At 44.4% G+C, this 27,578-nt stretch overlaps 1 protein-coding gene across 13 annotated transcripts in view; it reads right to left on the bottom strand.

Moving 5' to 3' along the window:
* Syne2 (spectrin repeat containing nuclear envelope protein 2) overlaps positions 1–27,578 on the bottom strand; it is a 313,636-nt gene that overhangs the window by 46,262 nt on the left and 239,796 nt on the right. For 9 of the 13 annotated variants that reach the window (XM_039113258.2, XM_039113264.2, XM_039113261.2 and 6 more), the window contains 13 exons: positions 26,171–26,326; positions 22,586–22,738; positions 18,906–19,076; positions 18,293–18,423; positions 16,452–16,656; positions 14,600–14,779; positions 13,957–14,082; positions 12,038–12,192; positions 11,799–11,943; positions 11,376–11,470; positions 9,783–10,044; positions 7,361–7,555; positions 4,897–5,022 (listed from right to left, as the gene is read on the bottom strand). In XM_039113258.2, the coding sequence (XP_038969186.1) occupies positions 4,897–5,022; positions 7,361–7,555; positions 9,783–10,044; positions 11,376–11,470; positions 11,799–11,943; positions 12,038–12,192; positions 13,957–14,082; positions 14,600–14,779; positions 16,452–16,656; positions 18,293–18,423; positions 18,906–19,076; positions 22,586–22,738; positions 26,171–26,326 (2,100 nt within the window). The remainder of the gene's footprint in view (positions 1–4,896; positions 5,023–7,360; positions 7,556–9,782; positions 10,045–11,375; positions 11,471–11,798; positions 11,944–12,037; positions 12,193–13,956; positions 14,083–14,599; positions 14,780–16,451; positions 16,657–18,292; positions 18,424–18,905; positions 19,077–22,585; positions 22,739–26,170; positions 26,327–27,578) is intronic. The other 4 variants (NM_001427326.1, XM_039113263.2, XM_063262184.1 and 1 more) reach the window with 2 other exon arrangements.

Raw genomic sequence — 27,578 nt, 5'->3', positions numbered from 1 at the left:
ACCTCTGGTCTCCACATGCACATGCATGTCAGGGCATGCACACATACATGGAGGTATATATGTACATGCACAGAAAGGAAATGGACAGAATATCTTATCTTGGGAAGAATATTCAACAAATTAGCCACAACAATTCCTGTGGTAAGGCATGAATAGGAGAAAATTTTTAATGTACATCTTATGAACATTCTGAATTTTGAACCATGTGACTATATTATTCAAAACATTTTAAAATTAGAACTGTTGCAATGAATTAATCTTTCAACAAGTCTCAGATGTCCACTGTAGCAATTTCATGATAGTATATAGCAGTGGTTCTCAATCTTCCTGATGCTGTGACCCTTTAATATAGTTCTTCATGTTGTGCTGACCGCCAACCATAAAATTATTACCACTGCTACTTCATAACTGTAATCTTGCAACCATTATGAATTGCAATGTAAATTTCTGTGTTTTCCAATGGTGTTAGGTGATACCTGTGAAAGGATCAGTCAACCCCCAAAGAGGTCATGACCCACAGATAGAACCACTAATATAGACAATCTATGTTAGTCAGGAATCGATGAAAGCTTTATATTTAGAGACATTACATGTCAGACTGACAATACCTCATTCAAAATGCTTGGAATGGAAATGCTTCATATTTCAGAGTTTTGGGGATTTTTGAAATAGAGATGCTCAACTTGTATGTTTATAGTGAGTGTATCATGTGTGTGTTATGTGTATATGTGTCTATGATGTGTATTGTGTGGAATGTGTGTTATATGTATGGTATGTGCTTATTGTGTATATGGTGTGTGTTTATGTATGTGTATGTATGTGGTATGTGTGTTGTGTGTGTTGTATATATGTATATGGTATGTGTGTGTTGTGCGTGTGTATATGGTATATGTGTTGTGTATGTTGTATGTGTATATATGGTATGTGTGTTGTGTGCGTTTTTGTGTGTGTTATATGTATATGGTATGTGTGTTGTATGTGTTTTGTGTTATGTGTATATATGGTATGTGTGTTGTATGTGTGCATATGGTATGTGTGTTGTGTGTCTTTTTGTGTTATGTGTGTATATGGTATGTGTGTTTGTGTGTTTTTGTGTGTATTATGTGTGTTTACAGTATGTGTGTTATATGTAGTATATGGTATGTGTGTTGTATGTGTTTTGTGTTATGTGTATATATGGTATGTGTGTTGTATGTGTGCATATGGTATGTGTATTGTGTGTCTTTTTGTGTTATGTGTGTATATGGTATGCGTGTTGTATGTGTTTGTGTGTGTGGTATGTGTATGTATGTGTTTGTATGTATAGTGTGTGTGTGGTATGTGTGTATATGGTATGTGTGTTGTGTGTGTATATGGTATGTGTGTTGTGTGTGTATGGTATGTGTGTTGTGTTTGTGTGCATTGTATGTGTGTATATGGTATGCGTATTATGTGTGTTTGTGTGTGTGTTATGTGTGTATATGGTATGTGTGTTGTATGTGTGTGTATGGAGTGCATGTGGCATGTGTCTATCATGTGTGCTGTTATTCCCACATGAACTTGGCTATAATGGGATGTAGCTTTATGAGGAAAGGAAGGAAAGGTCAGATGGTTGATGGGTCACACACTCTTCTAGGACAATATCCACTGTCCTAGATAGGCTTCCAGTTACTCAGGGTCTGTTTTGGAATCTGGTCACTGGTTGGATGAATTTGTGGATGTCTGCCATGATTGTTTCTACTGAATAATTAATGGGGCTGAGCCAATAAAAGCTGCAGACTCTGCTGGGCGTCGAGGGGTGTGACACTTCGAGAGACACCAGGCCCTTAAAGGTTTCCGTTTCACAGTCAGCACAGACTTCTAGACTTTAAGGAAGAAAACTCCAGCATGTCAACGGAGAGACATTGCATTCTCTCACCTTGCTATTGGCATCATATCTAACTTGATGGGGCCCAGTCTGGCCTTCAGCTCTGTACGCAGCCTTAACCCTCCATCTTTCTGCCTCACCTCCCAAGATTGCGATGCCTGCTAATAGCAGTTTGATATTTTTTTTTTCTTTTTTCTTTTTTTTCGGAGCTGGGGACCGAACCCAGGGGCTTGCGCTTGCTAGGCAAGCGCTCTACCACTGAGCTAAATCCCCAACCAGCAGTTTGATATTAAAGCCAATGAAGAGGAGGAGAAAACTTAGGAGCTAACCTTGTGTGAATGTGAATTTGATATCTGGCATGGGTCTATTAAGCAGGTTCCAAGAAGCTACATGGTTATCTACAGGAATAACATTTTTAAAATGGGTTTTCACTTAAAAGATATGTAAACATCAATTCCAGAACAAACTAAGATGTAGATTTAAATAAAAAGCAGTGCTTTTAAACATTAAACATCTAGGAGATATGGAAACATCTAGGAGAAGATATAAAAGTGTTTCTATGAGTTGCAGATAGAGACTTTTATAGAAAAAGAAAAATATTTGCATATTCACACCTATATTAATGCCACACAAAATCACTGGGTCCTGATGGCAAATACTCGTCAATACCAGCCCTAGAGGTAGAGGCAGGAAGATCAAGAGCTTGATAATACTAGCCTGGGTTACATATCAAAACCCTGTCTCACATTCAGATGCCTATGCATCCACACACACATACACACACACACACACCAAAACAAAACCAAAAACTAAGAATAAAACTTCCACAGATCTATTGCTCACCCAGTGACATAAAAAAAAGAGAGAGAGAAGAAAAGAAAGAAAAGAAGAAGAATCTGTCTGAGAGAAGACATTCACAAGGGAGCTGGAGGGATGGGCTCAGTGTTTAAGAGAACTGACTGCTCTTCTAGAGGTATTAAGTTCAATTCCCAGCAACCGCATGGTGGCTTACAACCATCTATAATGGAATTGATGCCCTCTTCTGGTACTCATATACATAAAATAAATAAATAAAAAGGGGTTGGGGACTTAGCTCAGTGGTAGAGCGCTTGCCTAGGAAGCGCAAGGCCCTGGGTTTGGTCCCCAGCTCCGAAAAAAAGAACCAAAAAAAAAAAAAAAAAAAAAAGACATTCATAGGTATGTACATATTAAGAATAAATAAGCAACTTGTTCAAGTGGAGGGCACAAAAGTCAAGCACAAGAGTCAGGGGAAACAGCAACGGGTGGTTTCCAGGATGGCTGACTTGATGGACAACAGACAAACTACAAACGGACCCTACCTTACACTCCAGACTAGCAAAGATTGAAAAGTATCTAACAATATCCATTACCACGGAAGGATGCACCGACTGTATTCATGGGTGCATACTGACAGCAGTGGGAAGGAAGCAGCAAGAGGAATCAACCTTGCTGACGTAGAATTTCATGGGAAACAGTATCATCCTATGCCATACAGTGTGGGGCTGATTTAAGGAGTTTAGGACCAGAAGGCTGGCATTCTATCATTCCACTGAGCACAATATAACTGTGTATCAAAACAATAAACAATCGTAGGGGTGGCGGAGACCATCAGGAAGGGCAAGTACCCAGGAGATTTGAAGCATTCATTCCTTTACCTGAATGATAACTGTGATAACCATTTATTGTGTTTTTGTTTCCTCGTTGTTACTGGGGAGGAAGTCAAGTGAGCCCTCTGCCACTGAGGTATAACCTCTGACATGTTGTTAATTTTCATTAACTAGTTAATTCTGAGAGAGGGTCTCACCTAGCCGAGGCTGGCCTAGAACTCGCTATATAGTCAAAGATCTACCTGCCTCTGCATCCCGAGTCCCAGGGTTCATTACAGGGATGTCCCTCAATGCCTAGCCTTCCGCCTGTAAATACATTAGGGAATTTTGACGACAAAGAGCAAATGTGTGCAGGAAGAAAGATCCACATCTACCTTCTGACACAGATTCCATACAGACCATTTCTTTCTTTTTACTTTTTTCCCAGTTCAATCCCTAGTCACTGAAGGAAGAGAAAAAAAAATTAAAAGACTACGCCGAAAGATTTTCAAAAAGTCTCATAGCCACCAAACAGATGGATGAGAAAGTGACGTGAGGGAACCCTGACCTGGAGTTCAAGCATCCTAGCTCCTGTCTACAACTCGGCCCCACCTTCTGCAAAGACCTTTGATGCTCAAGAACCTTTGCTAACCAGACAGAGCAGTGTTCAGAGGGCTTTTGTGAACGTTATACGTCATCAAAAGGACTCAACTCTTACTGGTTTTCAAGTGAGTTTTTAAGTCATACCTTACTTCAAAGGCAAAGTCACTTGGTCAGAGAATAAACAGGTTTTGTTTGTTTGTTTTATTTTTGTTTTTTTAGTAACGTAAGGGTCAGGGACACAGCTCAGGGAGTGGAGGTGCTTACTGTGGAAGCCTCAGCATCTGAGGTCAGAAGCCTGGACCCATGTGCAAGTCAGGTGGTGGCACAGGACCTGTAATCCCAGCACTCCACCATGGCAAGATGGGGTGCAGAGATAGGAGACTCCCTCAGAAGCTCTCCGGCCAGCTAGCCTGGAGTACTTAGCATAGGAACAAGAGAAACCCTGCCTCAAACAAAGACCAACACCTGAGGCTGTTCTCCGGTCTCCAAGCCACACACATGCGTGCACGCATATACACACACGCACACACTCAATTAACGAAAATCTCAGACTCCAGGACTTACATTCAGAGAGGAAATAAAAAGAGAACATGAAGGAGAACTGCACCAAGAGCCTACAATGTACCCCTTTGTGGCCCTTCCTCATCTTTACACAAGGCACATACGGAACACTGATTCTAACACCTTAAGAGACCAGAATGACGTTAGACAGAAGACAGGGCAAACCTTCCGGCTGGCCAGAACACTTCTCTTGATCACAGACATAGAGAGGCAGGCGAGCATTTGAAGTACCCACAAGGCACTTGTGATTGTCCTGGCCGCTGGCTTGGACGTCAGTACCTTAATCAGCTCCCTTTCTTCCTGGAGGGCCTCATGAAGTTCGGGAAGAGGATCTGTGCTTTGCGCTTTCAGACCTTGCAGCCTTTTCTTCAGCATCTTGATTTTCTTTTCACACTGGTCCCAGGTCTATTTGGAAACAGTATTAAAACTGGTGAGTACATGGCTCTCCAGACCAAACCGTAGACTAGACCAGCTCATTTAATGCGCATATGTTTTCTGCTAGGTGTGTTGGGGTAAGCCACACAGAAAGCAGATCCTCCTCTCCTACAGACTGACCTGAAGGGGCACATGGGACATCAGTATATGTCAATCACCGGTACGGATTGTTTGGGGACATATCTCTTCCTGTCTCTGTCTCCATCTCTGTTCTATTGTGTCGGTTTTGAGTACATCCACCTGGGAAGGGCTACTCTGAAGACAGACTTTCAGGATCTACACCTTAAGTGTGTACCCGGACGGCAGAGTCAGGCAAAGTGCACTGCCCTTCCCCTCCTTGGTAATCTTTTCTATGCTGTTCCTCGGCCTCGTCTAATGCCTGGTTCCCTTCACACTGTAGCATCTCCCTTCACCTGCAAAGAGTTTCCAAGCTTTTACCAAGTCACTGCAGTAGGAAAACCTTAAGACACAGAGTACTGGCCGACACATTTTAAAGCACAAGTGTCAGGGCTTGGAGAATGGCTGATGGCTCACAGCTGGGAAGGAAGTTAAGGACAGGTAAGAGACGAACATCTTTCTTCCTTTATTCTTTTGTGACCCAGCCAATAGGTTCGTGAGTTTTCGTGTTTGTGGTGTTCAGATCTGGTTTGCTGGGGTAAGTTTCTATTTCTGAACCCACTAAAAGTCTATAAAGATATGATAATAGGTCATTCTAGTCTTTAGTACTGACCCTAAGCATTATTGGGATGGCCCCAGTCAGGGGTTATACCCTCCCTAAGGGAGACTCCTGAACGACGATCTGGAGCTCAGCTAAGATGGAGACAAAGAGAGAAGCGCCCTGCCTAGTGCGAGTTCTTCTACCTGGACGCTCATTTACGCCATGCTCTAGCAGCAGGGCGGATGCTTGGCCTGTGTCTGCTAGCTCAAGCATTTCACATAGTCTGTACGAGAGAACTCAGGCACTCTGTCAGTCAGTGTTTCTGTCTCGCTGCTGGGGTGTCAGAATGCCACCGATATGCCCTGCAGGGGAGGAAAAATGCAGGGGGGCAGGCTGCATGGACCAGAGCGCTGCTAGAATGTCGCTCAGAGAAGGCAGAAGGCAGTTATAGGATAGTGGTCCCAGACCATGTTCTCCTGGGTGAGAAGCAGCGATGGCACCGTTCCATTTGCCCCACAATACTCTGTTCATAGCACAGTGCTCCCACCAACTCGCACAACTTTACTCTTGGTTTAGAAAACTTTCCCTGAGTGGTTTGGGTCTCTGTTTTTGGTACACACAACAGACTAGAGGACTGTCAGAAATAAACATAGAAATGAAACGAAAATAGCTTAGTATTCTGACAGGAGAAACAGAAATAGAAACTGCATTTGGAAAAACAAGAACAGGCTGGGGAGATGGCTCATTGGTTAAGAGCACTGGCTGCTCTTCCAGAGGTCCTGAGTTCAAGTCCCAGCAACCACACGGTGGCTCACAACCATCTGTAATGAGATCTGATGCCCTCTTCTGGTGTGTCTGAGGACAGCTACAGTGTATTCATATACATAAAATAAATAAATAATAATATAAAAAGAGTGAGAAGAAAAACCAAGAGTAGTGCAGTGTTGGGTCATAAGTTCAAAACAGTTCAGTTCTTGAGAACAACTTGGACCAAATAAAACAAAAAAACAAACCAAGAATGTCCTACTAATGACTCCAAACAGTTCAGTTCTTAACCACACAGTGAGCAGTTCCCCAAGAGGCTCACATCTGTGGGAATGTGTTTTCTGAGGAGAATAGAGAACCACAGCACGCTGGGTTATTTTGCTGTACTGTACCCCAGGTGTGCTCCTCATAAGTGCAATGCGAGTTTTGTGTACGAACGTCCAATGGGTTTCAATGTTTCACCTTTCACAAACCTCTCCTTTAACATTTATTTATTTGTGTATTTATTTAGTACGTGTGGCTGTGTGGGTGTAGGTATGCCATAGCTCGTGACAGGACATTTTGCATGCGCTGGTTCTCTCTTTCCACCATGTGGGTTCCCGGGATTAACTCGGATAGCAGCCTTGGCAGCAAATGATTTTACCCACAGAGCCGTCTCACTGACCCACAGTATTTTCATAGCAGCATCTCAAGTGGTTGTATTTGCAATACTCAGATTTCCCAAACAGTTATTGTTTTATTAATGGTGCTAACAGGCATGACTTGTATATTACTAGGAACTGACTTTCATTAGAAAACTCAGAATACGAGATTAAAAAAAAACCCACTCCTACATCCACAGCCAACAAGAGCCACGTGCAGAGTATGGCGGTGGCGTCCATTTACCTCTGCAGTGCTCTGAAGCCGGCTGATCGTCTCTCCCAGGCTGAGCTCCGTGTCCTTCCATGTGTCCTGAAGCCTGCCGGCTTGCCCGTCAATGAATTCTCTAGTTTCTGGGTTGGGTGTGTCCCGCAACCTCTCCCCAGTTTCCAAGGCCAGTTCGTAGGTCGTTCGCCACCTCTGAACATGGATCTCTTTGCTCTAAAATGGAAAAAAAAGTGTTTGACTTTGGTCTGATGAAAACGCGATTGTGGCTTTCCCCCAGAGCTTCTCTTAAATGGTTAATTGTACATAAATTAGACACATCTATACAGAATGTATAATGCTGAGAAGGTCTATACTCCCACATGAGGTGGCCATAGGATAACTTCCAAGGATCAGTAACTGACGAGACTTAGTAGACTAAAATTTTAGGGTACCTGAGAGATGGTTAAGAGCACTGATTGCTCTCCCGGAGGGTCATGGTTCATTCCCAGCACCCACATGACAGCTTATAACTGTGTAATTCTAGAACCAGGGTATAGGACACCCTCTTCTGACCCGTGGGGGCAGCACACAATGTGTGTGTGTAATATGTGTGTGTGTGTGTGTGTGTGTGTGTATGTGTGTGTGTATGCATGTATACTTATAGTATAGTCTATATATGAACATTTCTATATTACATTTATATGTTCACATGTAAACTACATATGTATATTTATATATTATATGTTTATAAAATAAAAATGTACAAGGCAATAGGGATCTCAGAGCATTAAGAACTAGAGTCTCTGAACTGAAATAATTACATAGGCTATCACCATAGTACCTCAGAAGAGTAGAGGGAGCATATAATAGTAGAGAACAGGAAAGAGAACGCATAGAAAGGTAACCCAAAGCATGCAGTTAAACTCATGGCACATGTCGATCAATACGTGAAAGGACAAAGACAACATCTGACCTGAATAGGATGCTCGAGGCTTAGGCAGACTGAAACAAGCTGTCTCCAACCCAGAAACGAGGAGGAATCTTTTAACTGACTCACACTCCACAAGGAGCAGTATGCCACCCAACACAGCTCTCCTCAGGCAGGAGGCCCGGCTTCCTCTGCTGTCCCCTAGCTTGGTCAGTGGCGCATGATTCAGCAATGCTCTGGACAAAGCCCTAGAATCTTCTCTGACCCCTTTCTCCCCTTTATGTGTAACATCCAAACTACGTCCCAAGGCTTTGTGGGGTTGGTTCATTTCTTACTCACCTTCAGGCCCCAGTTGAAATGCCATCAACCCAAAGACCACCCAAATCTGAAGTAGCTACTAGTTCCTCTGTTAGTTATACACATGAGGTGATTACAACCTGGTATTTTCTTTAATTAACTAAATTAATTAGTCCTGTAGTTAATTTCCTAGATGTGTCGATGAGAGCAGAGTCTTCGAGTCCTTACACTGATGAGGACAGACACTAGGACAGAAAGGGTGCTCGGTCAGTATCTGATGACTATGAGTGAGGGGCCAGCCCAGCACTTCAGGGGTGATGTGGGTATGACAACTGTCAGCATCTCTAGTGGAAAGCGAGTCCCTCTAATAAAGAGGGGATGCGCTCAATAACTTACTCTAATCCTACGCTCATAAAGCAGTTTCCTTTAATTTTATATAGGTTGATTTACCTATAGAATGTATGTCGGAGTGGCGTGCATCTGCCACGCAGTGCCTATCTGGAGGTCAGAAGAAAACTTGTGGGAGTTCTTTTCCTCTATCATGTGAGTCCCCGGGATTGAACTCAGGTCTTCAGGCTTGGCAACAACTGCCTTTACTCTCGGAGACATCTTGCCAGCCCCTCAACCCTTTCTGATGCACATTTGGCTGTCAGAGTTTGCTCTTGAAGAGCAAGCAGCTTTCCCATCTGTCACTCTACCTGTGGATACCTTATACGTTCATCAGAACCCTAAGAGTTTCAACGGTGCGATCCTATCACCACACACCTCTCCCATCCTACCCACCCACTGGCACAGCATGCCTCTCTCACACTCTAGAGAGAGCATCTCTGTTTCTTGGTAAGACAAAGCTTCATACTGCACAAGACTAGGGACCAGGCTGTGGGTGGTCAGACCTCGCTGGCCTCCCCTTGTATACACCAGTCATGACAGAAAGCATTAAATCTCAGGAGGCTGGAGGGACAGCTCAGAGATTGAGAGTACACCCTGCTCTTTCAGAAGACCAGAATTCAGTTCCTAGCATCCATATATCAGTTTACCACCACCTAAAATTCCAGCTCCAGGGAGGGTCCAACTCCTCCTCTGGCCATTTTGGATACCCAAACTCACCTACACATGTCCATATATGTGATTAAAAATAATAAAAATAAATTCAAATAAAACGTCGGTGGATCAAACATCTTCCAATAAAGTTCCCGCATCCTGTGTGTGTCTTACGGCCAAAATGTGCACACATACCTTCAGCTCGTGGATCAGGCGCCTGGTTTGGCAGAGGCTGTAACAGTCCTGTTCCTTCACTGCAGATAGTAGGTGTCCGGTGTCCGTGAGGAACCGGAGCAAGTCCTCCACGGAGGTGGTAAAGAACCGCCACTGTGTCACCAGCCTGCCGATGTCACACTTCCTCTGCCGAACACCCTGGGCAGCCTTCTGCCATTGCTCTGACAGCTTCGAGAATTCCGAGACAAATTCTGATCTAGGGAAAAACCATGGCGAGAGATTCCTAACATAAACATGTAGATAAAGGAACTGGCCGGGACTGTCGGCTGTTTGCATGCACAGCATAAACGAAACAAACAAACTTCATGAAATCTGAGCCCTGTTCACCTGAGGCACAGTGGGAGGCACAGTGCTGGGGGTGCACGGTTTAGAAGGTAGGCGCACATAACCTGGCATTGGCCAGCACTCTGGGGAGCACTCCCAGGGAGCACTCCTTTAAATGAGCTGAGCCGTCTTAACATATACAGTGCCAGGTCTTCCTGCAAATCTAGAAACTGGAATCAACGGGGGAAAACATACACGGGAAGGTGCTTTGTAATATTACAAATTATTGGACTGAGCACTTTACGTAACTGACACGACCAAGAGTAAGCTTCATTGTGGCCACCCAACTAGTTCTTTACAGATGGATAATAATGCTCACGGGAGAAATAAGGCCTTTATTATGGGTAAGTCATATTTGGTACAACAAGTAATCAAAATAGCTTATTACCCTGGAATGGACCTTGAATGTATCACTTGAGGGCTACGAAGATATGGACTTCATATTTCTCAGCTGTGGATTGCGGGCAGGGAGAGGGTAAATGGTACCAACCAGGCCACTCAGAAACGTTTGAACAACTGGGCCACCTCTGGATTCTGGCCATGTCAATGAGCTACATGAGTGGTTCAGCTGTGCTCAGCAGGCTAGCCTCAGGGCTCTGCCCAGCCTGCCTGCTGCTGCCCATGGACTCCACTGGGGATGCCCGGGGAGACATTTCTTGTGACTATGACATAGCTTCAAGCCTGGGAGAGCAGCACCTTACATTGTATTTTCAAATAACAAAATCTTACGCAGGAGAAAACGGAGAGAAAAAGAGAATACAGAAGAATCACTCAAAACTTAGTTAATACCCTGGGGGTGGGGGCGGCTATGTCAAGAGTCCTCTGGGCTGCCAGCTTCATCCACTTACAACAGGATAAGGCATCATGAGCATTTTTATGGCCATAAGGCACGACTCTAAGGTAGAAACAGAAGGCTGGTTCCACTGTGAGGCTGCAGGGCATGGATGCAGTCAAGGTCTACAGGCTGGCAATTAGAAGGAACAGATCCTACTATGCATCCTAAGGTCTGTGGCTCACAAAAACCTATGAGGACTCCTAGGAAAAGCTGGAAGAGAAGAGCTCAAAGGCTCCACACAATTACTCTGAGTGACAGGATTCATTTTAGCATTGTATGAATGGGCTAAAATGCTACACCGACAGCACCCCATGAACACACACACAGGCTCTCACATCAGAAGGCCTGCCCGCCCCCCCCCAAGTACATTAGCTCCAGAACCCCTCATAGCTTACCTCTTCTCTACTTCTGCTGTGTCCAGGAGTTGTAAGGACTGGGCCACATACGCATCAGCAACTGTCTGGTTTATAGAGACTTCAGCTTCTAAGATCTATTTATGAACCAAAATATAAATTATCAGCTGATAGATTCCACTGTCAGGAATTGGGAACTTATGCTGCCTTGTAAGGCTCTCAGAGGATCTGTGAAATGATTAGTTCTCAAGTTATCAGAAGCCAACTGCAAAATACATTCGACCATCATATTAATATCACCTAGGAACATAATACTGGGGAAAAAACAGACCTAGTAATAGCAGCTATTCCTAAATACCTATGATCACTGATGACAATTAAGGTGGACAGGCTTCATTTGAATGTCTCTTTCCGTGTACCCTGCCTCAGGGGAAGTGGCTGAGGAGTGGCTCAGCACAGGGTTACCTCGTAGGTTTTCTGTTGCTCCAGGAGAGCTGGGAGGCTGTGGGCAACGTCCTCTGTCAGTGATTCCTGAATCTTCTCCAGAACTTGGATCCATTTTTCACAGTAATGAAGGAACTTTTCATTCAACCCATTTCCCTGAAGTTTGCTATAAAGATTGGAGAACCAACAAAACTGAGCCTTATAATAATGATCTTAATTCCTCCTTCCCTGAAAGGGCAGTGGAGAAAGAATGCTCTGACCTGTAGTGGTCCAGCGCTGTGGCCGTAGCCCGGATCCACTGCCTGTTCACGTTTTGTAATGTTTTCATTGTTATGTCACTGAGGGGAAGCCTGAGGCTCTCTTCATTCAAACGTTCGATGTCAGGTGACTGGGCTGTCAGTGCCAGCACATGGTTCTGTGAGGAAAAAAAGTACACATAAAATATCTACATGATGAGCCGGCCTTCTGACTTTAAAGATGAGTGGAAATAGGGCCCAGATAGGTCATACAACTTGCATATGGTCAAACCACTAGTTAGAGTTAGAACTGGGCCTGGACTTAGATACCTTAATGGTTCTCCTATCTGGGGATACCAGCCTCTACATATGGAACGATGGTTCTCTGAACTGTCACCATAGACAGAATTTAGCATCACCTAGGAGACACATCCTCAGGAATGTCCGTGAGTGTGTCTTCAGAGATTTAACTGAGGAGGGAGGACCCATCTTTATGTGACTGGTACCACATGCATAGGCTCCATAGCCTATAGGCACTCCCTATAGGCTGGGAGACATAGAGTGAATAGAGAGAAGCAAGCCAGCTGAGTGCCAACAGTTCTCTCTCTCTCTGCTTCCTGACTAGATGTCAAGCTGCCTTACCCTTCTGCCCCTATGCCCTCCCTACCACAATGGACTGTAGCCCCTAAAACCACGAACCTAAGTAGCCCTTTCTTTTTAAAACCTTTATTATCATCACGTGTGTGCATGCATGATGTGGTGGTCAGGGGACACCTTCGTGGAACTGGTATTCTCCTCCTTCTATCTTTATGTGGGTTCCAGCTGCAGAGACATCTGGGTTGGTCTCCCAACCCTTTCGCAAGTTGCCTTTGCCAGAAATTGTGTCATAGCCACGAGAAAAGTAACAATAGGAACAGTGCCAAGAAGCAGGAAGGGACATTACATTTGTCTTTATGCAGGACTGAAAATGAGTTGTGGTCTTTTTAAAAACCAAATATGGACCTTCAAGTCCTATATAATATATAATCAGCCAGTAACTTGACCTTCAAACAAGCCATACAGCGTACTATATACATCAAGTGAAAAAAATCTCATCTTTAATATGAGTAAGTGCAGTGCTTAAACCAGACTTAACCCGGTCTACCCTTATTTTCCCTGTGTGTGAAATCACAGAGAAAGGATTTACCAAAGCTTCACTTTTAAAAAGCTACCCTGGGACAGCCTCTAGGTCGACAGTGTGTTAAGTGAAACGCCTTCTACAATACCCACGCTATGTCCTCAACTCTGCTGTCATATTCCAGCAGGGCCAACAAACGTTTTCTGTAGATGACCAGCCCACCAGGGTTTCAGCTTTGTGGAAGGACAGCTGGGCTTAAATACAATTTCCTTACAAAACCGAGTGGTGGTCTGGGATCTGGATAGCATGCTGTCATTCGCTGACTCCTCATGGAGTCATAAGTATTGATCTTTGGGAGTTTACTGGATCCAGTCCCTTCGTTTTATTTTACGTTAATTATACGAAACCCACTAAGGTAATTAAAAAGGAAAAGTGCCCAATTTTAATTGAATATTTTCTATTTGATCTTCAGACTAACCAGAAAAAAAAAACATTAATCACAACAGAGAATTTCTTGACTATGCGGGTTCACTGAAGTTAGTTCATAGTGATCTCAAGATAAAAACATCTATGGGCAGTACATGCATATTAATAACATAGGTATATTAGCAACTTATCAGTAAAACAGAGTCCCGCAATGGTCTGCATTTTGAGACCTTAGGAAGATAGAGCAGGGATAAAGGGGAAGAGAACGACTGTGTTCATGAGTTAGTCGGATGCAGATAGAAGGGAAGGAAGGACGGAGCTCGTAGTTAAGCAGGGTGCCAGCAGACCCCCGCAGCAGTAACCCCATGGAAAAATCTAAGCAGACACATATTATCAATACCAGGAACAAGTCAGGAACTTCTTTCTCTTCATGGTGAAGTTTATTCAAATTTTCTTCCTCGTGCATAATAAGATCTTTGGAATGTGCCAGTCTGTCTGCAAAGTCCTTAAACTGTGCCAGAACAATCTGTAAAGAGACATTTTCATTAGAAAAATTTCTGGAGTACAGAAGACAGCATCAGGCACGTTATGGGCTGCTGAGAGCGCAAGTTATTTTCTGTCCAACATCACCTCGGAGGTCTCTGTAAAGGCCCTGGAATTTCATCCTGTGCCATGAGGTACACACAGAGAAGGGAGTATTCCATTCCCTTAGTTCGAACGCTACAACTCGGGGGATGAATGAAGACTCCAGCTGACAGCTGTGCTCCCAGCAGCCGTACCTGTGTCTCAGTTACTTTACCCTAAGTCCAGATAACCAAGATCTGAACAGGGTATGAGGCATGCTTCTTGTTAAATTAACATGTCTGATAAAGGACGGATGGCTGCTTAAGGGCCCCCACTCGATTAAGCAAGACTGGGATGACTTCCCTCTACAGTTTCCCTACAGTGCCATCCAGACAGTACAAATGCTTCACAGGAGTCAAAAGATGGATGGTGGCCCGAGATGTCTGCAGCCGCCACTCAATGGAAAAAGCAAGACAAACCTCGAATTCATTTAATTTCGCCAGCAGCATCTTTTCTAAACAGGCAACTGTCTGGAGGGAATGCCGCTGTCCAGAATGGAGGCCAGGGGTGCTGCGCTCTGCGGGCTGTGGCAGCTGATCCGAGAGGGTAGAGTTTTCCAGGAAGGCCTCTTTGGTCTTCTGTAGGTCACGATGCAGCCCCTGGAGAAGGAGAAAGGATAGAAGAGTGCTGACTCACTGCACCAGCCACCAACCCCTGCCATTGTGCTTCTGCAAACCTTTTGTTGCTGCTGTTACTATTTATTTCCAATAGCTGAAAAAATGTGTTTTCTTAAAACAATGTATCCTGCCAGTGCTGCTTGGAAACCAGGCAGTTTAGTCAGCCTGTCATTTCCCAAATGAGTCGCAGCTACTCTCATGCACTGTTTCTAACATGAGGGATGGACTTTCAAATCATCTCAAGAATCACTAGAGGCTGTCCCTTGCCCCTGACCTTCCGGTATGAATGGACTCACGTAGAGTCTGCAGCATCTCACTAAGCAAGCAGACCTCAGGGCATTCTAATTAAATCTGTCGTTCACTTTGATCTGACCTAGAGTCACAAAGTATAAAACACATCTTGTTACCAAGTTTCATACTACGGAGTATTTTCCTTCTGGGTACTTCCTCTCAGCATTGGAAAACACCACAGCTGAAACTGCCCTGTTCTTAAATAGTCTAAAACCACTTAATTCCCGAGATATTTGAGGGTGTGAGTGGCTATGAATGTTTGAAGTGTACACTTAATTGACTTATATTCGGAGCAGAGTCTCTTCACTGGCCTAGGCTTACTGGTTTGGTTAGGGTGAGCAGCCAGTGAGCCCTGCTGTCTCCATGTCCACGGCACTGGGATTTCAATGGCCACACTTAGATTTTGACATGGGTGCCGAGGACTGAATCAGATCCTCGTCTTGTATAACAAGTACTTTGCTCACTGAGCCATCTCCCTAGTCCCCCTCATCACTACCATATCACCATCATCACTACCACCAGAACCACCCACCATCACCATCATCGAAACTGATTTTTGCTTCAAATAATTTATGTTGTACTGGTTAGCATTCTGTCAACTTGACCTGCGAGTCTCATTTGAGTAAACCGCAACTGAGGAAAGTGCCCCTCCCCTCAACACTGGTCTGTGGGCGAGCTTGTAGAGCATCTTCTTGATTAGTGACTGATGCAAGTGTGCCCACCCCTTGGCTAGTCCTGAGTTACCGAAGAAAACAAGCCATGGAGTGCAAGCCAGTGAGCTGCGTTCCTGCCTCAGGACTTGCCCTGCTTTGACTTCCTGCTGTCCCTTCCTTTGATGATGGACTGTGAGCTGACCAACATTGGTGCTGAGGAGTGAAGCAGGGACCTCTGGAGAAGTAGTGCTTGATCGTAACTGCAGCGCCTTCTCTCAAGCCCCGCCCACCCAGGATTGATTGAAAACAAGAGATTCTTACGTGATCACCAGTAACTCCAGCTCTAAGGGATCAGACACCTGGCCTCTGTGAGTACTTACACACACACATGTGCATACATACACGGACATACAGACGTGTCTCAGTCAAAGTTTCTATCGCTGTGATAAAGCCTCGTGACCAATCGAGGCACTCGTGGCTTCGATTTCACATTCTATACGACGTTTTTGCTGATTTAATGGCTGCAACAGACGTGTAAACTTGGGAAGGAGACGGTGGCAGTAGCCCCTTGATCCATCTGCCACATCATTCTTCAAACCCCACACGTCCCATGTGCCCTGTGCCCTGCCTGGTTACTTCTTTGTCCCTCACTAGTCCCGGCTGTTTTGCGGATGTGACTTAGTTTTTTCTCCTTGAGGCTTTATGCCTACCTTTATGTCGTCCAGGGCCCGCGGCAGGATGTCTGCCAGGTTGTTTCCAGACATATTGGTGTTGGCAAGCTGTTGGAACTTTGCTTCCTGCTGCCGTAGCCAGGCTGCCGCCTCTGTGTGAGCGTTGTGAGGAGCCTTCCAGAGCTGCAGCTGAGCTCGGGCCTCCTGCAACTGGTCTGCGAGGTCTCGGTTCACCTGGGTCCACCTGGCGGTGTAATGTTAACATAGCCCTCATTCCATCCTGTCCCTGTAGCAAAATTATACACGCTCTACCAGGAAATTAAAAGTAGAGAGATTCTGAGTAGTGAGATAGGGACTCACTACATGGCTCTAACTGTCCTGGAACTCACTATGTAGACCAGGCTGGCCTCAAACTCACAAGAGATCCTCCTGCCTCTGCCTCGAAAGTGCTGGGATTAAAGGTGTGCACCACCATACCTAGCTTTTAAATAGGTCTTACTTATATTGTGCTGTATCAAATAAATTTATCGTGTAATTATAAAACACACAAAATATTCTTTATCTTCAAGTTAAAATAAATGGAAAAATTATTCCATTTACAGATTTTTTAATCTTGCTTTTCATTTACTTTTTTTAAAAAAAAAAAACTTTTCCATGTTACAAAACAAAACAAAATAAAACAAAACAGGGCTGGAGAGATGGCTCAGTGGATAAGAGCACTGACTGCTCTTCCAGAGGTCCTGAGTTCAATTCCCAGCAACCACATGGTGGCTCACAGCCATCGCAGTGGGATCTGATGCCCTCTTCTGGTGTGTCTAAAGATAGCAACAGTGTACTTATATATAATAAATAAATAAATGTTTACAACAAACAATCAAAACAAAACACCCAAAAAACTAGAGGGGTGTAGGCTTCTGACCACAGTTATTTGGAGGTTGAGTCGGGAGGATCATTCATTACAAGTTTATGGTCAGCGGGGACCACACAGCCAACAACTCAATGAGATTCTGGTAGAGAATGAGGAGAGAGGAGAGAGGAGAGAGGAGAGAGGAGGAAGCGGAGGAAGAGAAGGGAGAAGGAAGAAGGAGAAAGAGGAGGGAGGAGGAGGGAAGAGGAGGGGGAGGGAGAGGAGGGGGGAAGGATGAAAGAGGAATGAACGTCCTGCAGACTATTTGCTGCATCTGTATGAATGGGGCTAGAGATGCAGCTCAGAGATAGAGCATTTGAGTAGCGTGCATCAAGGCCTGCCTTCGATTTGCAACTCAAACAACAAACAGAAAACACAGTTGAAGAGAGTGAGTTTGTTTGTGCAGCAGTGACCGGAATCCTTCAACAGCAACAGTTCCGCCCATGCAGTGAGGGATGCAGAAAGTAAATGTGAGCGAGACACCTTACTGTGTCCCTCAGTGAAGACTCAATGGAGACCTGAGGATAGCCTGACAGGGTGTGCAGTTTGCTGTTTTATACTTTGTTGAACACTGGTTTGCTTTCAAAGCACAGGAGTCTTCATGGAGAAGACTCGAAGGCAACCTAACTTCTCCACATTGTTGCAGACTTTCCGAGAGATGTTTTGAACACATCCATTCCACTTTACCCTACAGACTTCCCATTCCTCGGTGTTTCTGTTCCTGATTTGGGGTTCCCAGGACCAAGCCTGACATTTAGAGGACACACTCTGGAAGTGGCTCCATTAGGGCATTTCTAGTTTGAGTATCCCAGAAACCATCTGGGATATGTAAACGCTCTCATGACCTTGCGCCTTACACCTTCCAAAGAAGAAACACGACCACGAAGCCCATCACTGTGAAGGAGTGAGAAGCTTTTAGAAGGCCAGAGGTCATGAGAGTGGATCAATCTTTCAAACTGCATTCTGGGCACACCTCGCATGAGCATCCTGGTACTTCTCTTCGATTATGCCAGCAATGGAAGGGCAGGAATCTTTGAGTCTGCCGATGACCTCCAGCAGTTTCTCCCAGCTCCGTTCCCCATTCTCAGCTTCATCCTGAAGGGCCTGAGGATACAGAAAAAGGTAAAAGAAGATGGTTTGGTCATGCCACCCTGGAAGGTAACAGCTTCTTGTCCCTTGATACTGCACATCAAGGACACAAACATGTAGACCTTACAGGACAGTGACACAAAAATGGGGAGAAGGTAACTGACAGGACACTCCTTCCTCAAGCCAAACTTAGAAGGATTAAGTTGCTAATCATATAACACTTGTACACACACACACACACACACACACACACACACACACACACACACACAATTTCATAAACCATGAAATGAAACACATGGAAAATTCAAGATACACTTAAAACTTCCTATGGCTCATGTGACTAACTTTAAACTCCCAAGCCATGCCTTTGATACCTCTAGCAAAATCAGCGCCTTTTGCTTCCCTGTAAACAGTACAAAAGCACCTGTGCTCATTATAGTGCTTCGACCTTTAGTTTTTACCCATAATACCCTTGGCCACACTGGTTAATTTACCTCAAGGTTCTGCACCTGGCAGTCCAAGGCCTGCAGCGATAGAACCGCAGGCTTGCTGTGCTCCATGGAATATGTGAGTTGGGCTGTCTTCATGTGGGCCTCATCATACAGCTTGTCACAGGCCTTCCACTCCTGCAGCACTGTCTGCACAGAGGCTCTGAGCTGGTGGACCTACGGCAGAGCGGAAACCCTGACTTAGCATTGTTCTAAGTCAGTCTCTCATTTTATTTCTTCTCAAGGAATCTACTATTGTATCCAACTCATGCATTTCAACTTGAAAGTCCTGGAGATCTCCACTAACGTCCTGAAGGCGGGAAGGCTGGGCCAAGGAGCATAAAGATCTCAGAGAACGCCGTTTTAATATGGACTAGTGGAGAAGAGCCCCAAGATCACGAGGATCGTGACAGACTCAGGGCATAAAACCAGGCAAGAAAGAGCATCTGGGCACTGGGTTCAATCACTCTGCCACCTTCTGGCTTTGGGCAAATTATTTAACTCTGTCAATTGGTTTCTTCATCCACAAAGCAAATGAATTAACAAAACAGATCACACACCACACACACACACACACACACCCCAACAGGGCTGTGAAAAACCTGTACAACTGTTAAGTATTGTAAGTGTAAGACGTGTAAGTGATGCCTGGGCTTAGGTGTGACTTCTGCAAAGCCATCGCGAGCTGGAGAGAAACACACACTGCGCTCATGCTAGGCATGCATGAAGGGCAGACATATTTTACCCATTGGAACATTGGCAACACGAGCTGAGCATTTTGCTACTTAGTGAGAACAATCAATGAAGCGGTATGTGGGCACCTGTAATCCCAACACTTGAAGGCTGATGTGGGAGAGCAGAGGCTGAGGCCTAACTACATGATGGATTCCAGTATTTAAGATATAAAGAGCCGTGAGATGGCCTAGCAGGTAAAAGGGCTTGCGTACAGTTCAGGTGGGCATGGGGTATGGAACCCTCCTGACTCAGCCCCCGAGTGGTGGGATTATAGGTATGTGCCACCACACCCAGCTTTGATCCCAAAAGACACCACACATAGGGTCTGAGGGAACAGAGAAGGGAATTCACTAAGGGAGCCTTAACAGAGTAGAAAAGAGAGGCGGGAATCTACGTAAACGTGAGAACTGGCTCAGGTGATAGATCTCTAGTCACTGAGCACCGTGACAGGCACCGGTCACTGTTAGGCAGGAAAGACTCAGTGTGTCTTCTCATTCCTATTTGCTAGGTCAGAAAACAGACTTGGGGAAGTGATGGGCCCACGGGCAGAGATCGGAAAGTGTGGTAATCATTGTTGAATTACAGCTGTGTCTTCATGACCAGACTCTCTCACTGTGGGTTCTGGGGATCAAACTTGGGTCCTTGTATCTGTCCCTCACCAACTGAGCTAGCTCCCCAGCCCACCTCCTGCATTTTTAAAACCGACACTTTCCTGGGGTAAAATTCACACCTCATATAATTTACCTATTTAAAGATTAAAATCTTACAATTTTAGAACACATTCTCTACTCCAGAAAGAAATGTATCCACTCAGAAGTCACCTCTACTCCTCCAGCTACAAATTCTGTCTCCAAAGGTTTGCTTGTACTAAATATTTCAAATAAATGGATTCATATATGGTCTTTTTATAGGTACTGGCTTCTACTTAATTCTACTTAGACAGCTGAATAATATCCCACAACACAGATATAGCTATTACACGTTACTAAGACAACCATAGTTGGATAGACAACAGCTTGTTACCATTTCAGGGTTGTCATGATTAGACAGCTATAAGCATTCACCACCTAGGTGAACTGCACCACCTAGGTGAACTGCAAGTCACGCCAAGTCCAAGTCCACTTCCTCGAGGAAGTGTCATGCAACTTTCCTGATGCAGCTGGACCGCTTTAATGCCCACCTGCAGTGTGTGAACACATCCTTGCTATAACACCTGCTATTCCCTGTCCTTAATGCGGCCATCTTCATGGGTATGACTGGCATTTCACTGTGGTTTTGATTTTTATTCCCTGGACAGCCAATGACGTGCTTATTGGCCATTCACGCCATCTTCTGTGGAGAGATGTTATTCAAACAACCTCTCTATTTCTTCATCCGATTACTGCTCTGTAACCCATTATACTGTACATACAAGTCCCTTCGCAAAGACACAGCTTAGATTCCACCGTTTTCTATCTTCCCTCACTGCTGGTGCTAAGTCTCTTAAACAAGCAAGGTTAACAGACGAGTGCGTGAGCCCCTCCCTGTCTCCTCCTTTGCACTTCTTTGCTATGTTCTCCAAAAGCACAAAGTGCTTAATTCTGATGAAGCTCAGTTCTCCCGCCTCCTCCTCTGGCTGCTTATGCTTCTTGTGTCCTCTCTAGGAAGACAGTTATGAACGCTTATGCTGCCTTTCTTGGGGGTCTGTAGTTTTAACATTTACATTTATGTCTGATTCACTTCAAATTAGGTTTTGGATGTGGCCTTGAGTTAGAGAACATCATTCTTTTTCATGTTAATATCCGGGTAACCCAGTGTCATACTGTGGTGGTGGTGGGGAACCTCCCTTCTCCCTGTGAATTATCTTGTTATCTTAGTTGAAAAAAAAAAAAACAACTGAAAATTGATTTCACTTTTGGACCCTTCCACTTACTTGTGTGTCTCTCTTAGGATCTTGTTATCTGCACCATCTTACTTTACCCCTCCCCCATACTTTTATTACATCACTCTTGTCTGCTCACGTGTATTTCCTGCACTGCTTGAGCTGCTTGAGGCTCTGGTTCCATTATTGTCGGTTTTCCCTGACTCCTGATTGTGAGCAGAGTAACTTAAACAGACACGATTGGCCAATGACCGATCGAGCTCATCCCTATTTTCCCAGGGTCATCTGAAGCCGTGAGGCTGCTGGCTGCCCAGGGATTTCAATCACGAAGCTTGTTCTCCCTGCCCACTAGGAACATGAGGTCGAAGGCAGATTTCAGTGACATATTTAACTCCCAGTGAGGATGCTGGAGGAAACACGGGAAACGCATTATCACTGGCTAACCGTCTGAGCATCCTCCCCGAGTGAGAAGTAAACACTCTTGACATGTCTCAGCTTTCTCTCCCTTTGGAGGGCATCCTGCACACTCTTCCTCCCCCCTCTCTCTTCCTGCCTGTGGGGTCCCCCCTCTGCTCCCAGCTCCCGAGGCTGTGTGCTGCAGATCCCCCTCGCCCTGCTGCATCTCCTACCGCATGGGGGATCGTCCCTAACTGCAGCTCTGGGGCTGACCTGGAAACAATGCCAGACGCTCTGCTGCTCTGAGAGGCGGAGACATTTATGCTTGCCTGAGTATGTTAGGTAAAACAAAGACGGGGTTGGGGATTTAGCCCAGTGGTAGAGCGCTTGCCTAGCAAGTGCAAGGCCCTGGGTTCGGTCCCCAGCTCTAAAAAAAAGAAAAAAAAAAAAAAGAAAAAAAGAAAAAAACAAAGACAGCCAGGCGAATTTCCTGCCTGCTGGGGCCACCGCCTTGCCATCAATGATCCAGGACATAAAACGAGACTTGAAATAACTTCTTTTCACTTAAGGATGATGCCTCCCAGCGACCCTCTCGCTTTTTAACATGGGGTAAATCTCCGTGATAAAAGAACGGTCCCGACAACAAGTGAAAGACTTTATGAGGAGAAACCGCAGACTAAGGGATGCCTTGTACCTGGCTGGTCACACTATTCCTCTTTTGACACAGCTCATTAATTCCGGATGCCATGTCTTCTAACAGTGGCCTGTCTCCGCCATCCATGGTCAGAGAACTTTGCCTCAACTCATCCAGAGCTTTAGATTTCACGGCAAGCTGATTTTCTACATCCTAGATAGGCAAGACAGAAAAAAAAAGTGAAATACTATAGAACAATTAGTAAACAGAGTTTATTCTTTTCAAGTGAAGAAGACTGGTAGAGCACACACACACACACACACACACACACACACACACAGAGCTCCGTAGCGACAGCATTTTAACCACAGTTTACATTTTAAGACAGGCTCTTGCTAGATAGCCCAGGTTGGCCTGAAGCTCACAATCCTCCTGCCTCAGTCTCCATAGTGCTGGGATTACAGGCACGAACCACCATGTCCAGTCTCACTATGTCATCAACTCAGCTGTTATATTCTGTGTGTTAGGAGAGGCTGGGGAATGGGTCGTTAGCAGCATGGTATGGGAACAATCCAGGACAGCTAGCCTTTGTCCAACGTCTGCCTGAGCTAGCTGTGGCTGCCCCAGTCACCAAACTCTACCAAGTCTCCCATCATCAAGCAACATGCGAGTGGCAGGAGGCGTGGTTAGCAGCACTTCAGACGGTTAATAGCTTACCTGGCTTATATAATTCAGTTATTGAGTTGAAGCCTATACATCTTTCAACAACAACAACAACAACAACAACAACACAACATAGAACCACCAGTGTAAACCAGCTGAAGGAGGCTTGCCACAGCTGGGAATGATGGTGCGTGCACGTTATTTCAGCATGTACATGCTGAGGCTGGAGGATTACTATGAGTTTGAGGTTAGTCTAGTCTATATCGTAAGACTCTTTTCAACCAATCAATCGAACAAACAAACAACTAACCAACCACAATAACCACAAAGGTGATTTCTAATGCTGGGGTAGGCCTGGGCAGTCAGAACACAGAGTAGAAGGAACTCTACGGTTCAGCCTTCTACCCCAGTACATGACTAGAAAACCCCTCACTTTGACAGCCACCCATGTATAAGTGCACCATGGAGTTCTCACTGACAAGAGGCTGCATTTCTTGTCTTTTCTTTTTATGGTTTAGTTGCAAAGGCTTTCAGCAAACAAAATAGTACTTCAGAAGCCGGCTTTGCCAGCAGGAGTACCCCTGAGTACCTCCTGCTCACCCCTCCCTGACTCTTGCCCAAGAGCCACACTTAATGAACATGTGTCCTTGAATACTGATCGCATACTAGTATATTTTTCTGTCAAGTGATGCCTTGAAGTACATTTGAAAACGTTGAATTGTATAATACTACAGAACAATTATTAAACAGGAGCTTATTCTTTCCAAGTAAAGAACGCCAAGTAAAGGAGCATATGTACATATAAGAGCACGGCAGCGACAGCATTTTTTTTTTTTTCGGAGCTGGGGACCAAACCCAGGGCCTTGTGCTTACTAGGCAAGTGCTCTACCACTGAGCCAAATCCCCAACCCCCAGCGACGGCATTTTAACCACAGTTTATTTTTTGTAACTATGGACAATTGCTGTCTCCTTCAAGTTTCTAATAATCACCCACAGAGGCTCATTTAACTAGAGAGTTCTAAAAGTACTTATTTGACAATAAGTTGCGATATTTCCTCTATAGAGAAAGGAAATTTAAAAAAAAAAAGACTATTTTAACTATTAGAAATACCAACACATACACACACATACACACACACACACACACACGCCAGATCCAAAACTGATGTGTATATAATAAGCCTGATGTTACAAGAACATGATCTCTCCCCCATAACCGTCTGTTCTTTGTGTTCTTCTTTTGACTAACATGGACTGGGCCCAGTGGTCCTGCAGTCCACCCTTCCCACACTAGGGCCTCCCAGCCCTTTCCAAGCACACCAGCTCCCACCTCACATTAATCATCTTCCTTTAAATTCTGATTTGCAGCACAAAACATAAAGTGGAATGAAGAGACTTGCTAATTACATAGACCTATCAGAAGTTAACCTGCTTGTCTGTGAGAAACAGTGTTTAGTGCTGCTTAAATAATTCAATCCCAAGGCTGGAGAGAAGGCTTTGATGCCAAGAGCATCTGCTGCTCTTGCAAAGACCCCAGTTCAATTCTCAGCACCCAGGCCACCTGTAACTCCAGCTCCGGGATTATTAGACGCCGCTGGCCTCCTCAGGTGCTAGCATTCATACAACCACAGACACACATACCTCAGACACACATAAGCAAAAATCGTGATACCTTAAAAAAAATAATCTCAATTCCTCTGAAATGATTACAGACTTCACTTCTGTTAACTATGGTTGTTTACAGGAGAGCATCAAACTTACTTAGGCTCCCCCATTTTAGGCAACTACATATTTCTTTGGTAACTTTCCTTGCTTTTGGTGTTTATAGTTGTTAACTCAAAATACCAAGTATTTCTACACCAGATGGTCTGGTCTTGTCTCTCTGTCTGTCTGTGGATAGAAACCAAGGCTAGCCACGTAGAGTACTTAAGCCACGCCCTGTGGCTCTTTTATCTGTAAAGGTACCACTGGGTTGTGAGGTTGTGAGACTGAGGTGGGCAGGTAGCTCAAATGACCCCATTTCAAGCTTGTTTGCAGCACAGTACCATCAGAAGGAAACTAAGCCTAGAGAGTGTGTGGAAGACTTGCTTAGGTTGGGCCAATGTACAACTCTTTGCAGCTTCCCCCAGGTGAAGGCTGAGTCCTGGGTGGACACTGAGGTAGAGAGGAGAGTGGGAGGTGGAACTGGAAGTGGCCACCAGAAAGGACCTCGTTCTTGTTGTTGTTTTTACTTTTCAACCAGTGCTGTCTGCAACCTCTGAATAGGATGTCGACCCACGCTAGTCCCAGCAGTAGCTAGTGTGATGCTTTCGCACAGAAGCAGTACGTGTGCCCTCTGCAGCCATGGTGACGGGTGATGTACAACTGGGGCATGACCAGCTCTGGCCCTGCTTGTCAGTATGGGTCCACTCATTGGTGAGAGTTTCTAGGACTGCGTGACCCTGGCAATAGATTACACCCTTCCACTCAAGTGTGACTTAGGTCGGCTCCAAGGGACAAGTGGTTCTTCTGGAACATCATGTACAACAGGTGGCAGGGAATTTTCCCCTTCAGGCAAAGTGCAGAATGCAAGACTAAGGACAATGAAAAGGTCTGAGTCACGTCACCAATGTTGTTCAAAATAATTAAAGAAATGCAGTTGGGAGAGCTTGGAAGCAGAAGTCCCTGAACATATTTCTGCTCCTTAGAAGTAATTTTCAAACCTCATAAAAGGCACAATGACTGTGAAAGAACCTTCCGTCTGTGATTGAAAGGTTTCACTTTACAATCAGTTAAAACCCAGGTATCTGGCTAGTTTATGTGAGAGAGTAAACACAGTCAACACCATATGCCTACTGCAATCCCACTCCATTCTAGGTTTGTGGAAGGACGGTCTGATACAGGGCTCGCTAACCATGAACCTCTCACACTCGTCCTTGTTACGTCTCGTGGTGAGCATCCTGTGCGACGTCACATGCTGGGCGGGATGCTGCCCCTCCTCACCTGGCAGTCCAGGAGCAGCTTCTCCATGGAGACGGCACTTTCAGGCTTTTGTAGCGTCTTCAGCCTTTTTTCCTGTGCCTCCAACCAGCTGTTCACATTCTGTATTTTGTTTTCATTCTCAGTGATACTCTCCAAAAGTTGTTCCAAATATTGTATCTATATGGGATGGATTAAAAAAAGATATTACAAAGGAAAATTTCTTACTTTCATCTCTCCTCTTAAAATTTTTGAGTTTGACCGAGAATGTCCCCCATGGGCAAGATCATTTGAACACTTGGTCGCCCGTTGGTGGCGCTATTTTGGGAGATTTAGAGGGATGGTTTTGCTGGAGGAAGTGTGTTACTGGGAGCGGGCTTTGAGAATAGACAGACAGTCTGACCCTACTTCTAGTTTGGGCTCTCTGCTTTTAGCTATACATGATGTGATAATCTTTCAGCTTCCTGCTCAGACCACTATGCCTTCCTGTCATGCCAGACTCTCATCTCTGAAACAACAAGCCTGAATAAATTCTTTCTTCTATTCACTGGCTTGGGCATGGTATTTTATCATGCAACATAAAAGTAACTAGTACAGAATGTAAATAGCTTTATGTGTTTTTTTTTAATACTTATTTATTTGTTTATCCTTGCTATAGTATCTGTATCCTTTTGAAATTAAAAGATAACCTGGCTTCTTCTAAAAGTTTAATATTTTACATAACAAAATGCATGGTCCATTTTGGAATAAAGATTTGTCAGTCAAGAAATAAGCTTTAGAGTTTTCTCTATTAAACCAAAAATTCTCATTAGAGAAAGCTAACTATCTAAGAACTGGACTGTATGGTTAAAGGAGCCAATGAAATTTAGGATTCTTTAAATGTTCCTGGTATTTTCCAAAGAAATTTTAAGTCATTCTGCCACTAGATGTGTATGAATACTATAGCTTTGGGTTTTATTTTGCTAAAACATTTCTAACTTACTCACTAGATGCTCCACAGTGTTTGTTTGGATATCTAAGGATAAAAATAGATATATTTCCATTTTTTATCTTTTTTTCTTTTTTTGGTTCTTTTGTTCGGGACTGGGGACCGAACTCAGGGCCTTGCGCTTCCTAGGTAAGCGCTCTACCACTGAGCTAAATCCCCAACCCCATTTTTATCTATTAAAACTAGAATTTCTAGCATTGAGAAATGTCCTGTACAAGTTGACCGTCCATTCATGTACTTGAAATTTTAAATATGAATCTCCAGTAAATGAATACCTTTGTGTGCATTTTTAATACAGAAAAGAGATGTTTGTTACTATCAGTATTAAATACTTTTTATAACAAATACATTTTCTTCATGTTTCAAGACCTGTGCAGTAGAAACCTTCCACATTTATTTCTTTCATTCTGTTCCCTCTTCTCAAAGTGAAATTGCTTTGTTCTT

Source organism: Rattus norvegicus, chromosome 6, assembly GCF_036323735.1.
Source record: "Rattus norvegicus strain BN/NHsdMcwi chromosome 6, GRCr8, whole genome shotgun sequence".
Lineage (NCBI taxonomy): Eukaryota > Metazoa > Chordata > Mammalia > Rodentia > Muridae > Rattus > Rattus norvegicus.
The sequence above is the reverse complement of the archived record's forward strand: the minus strand, read 5'-3'. Positions and strand labels throughout refer to the sequence as shown.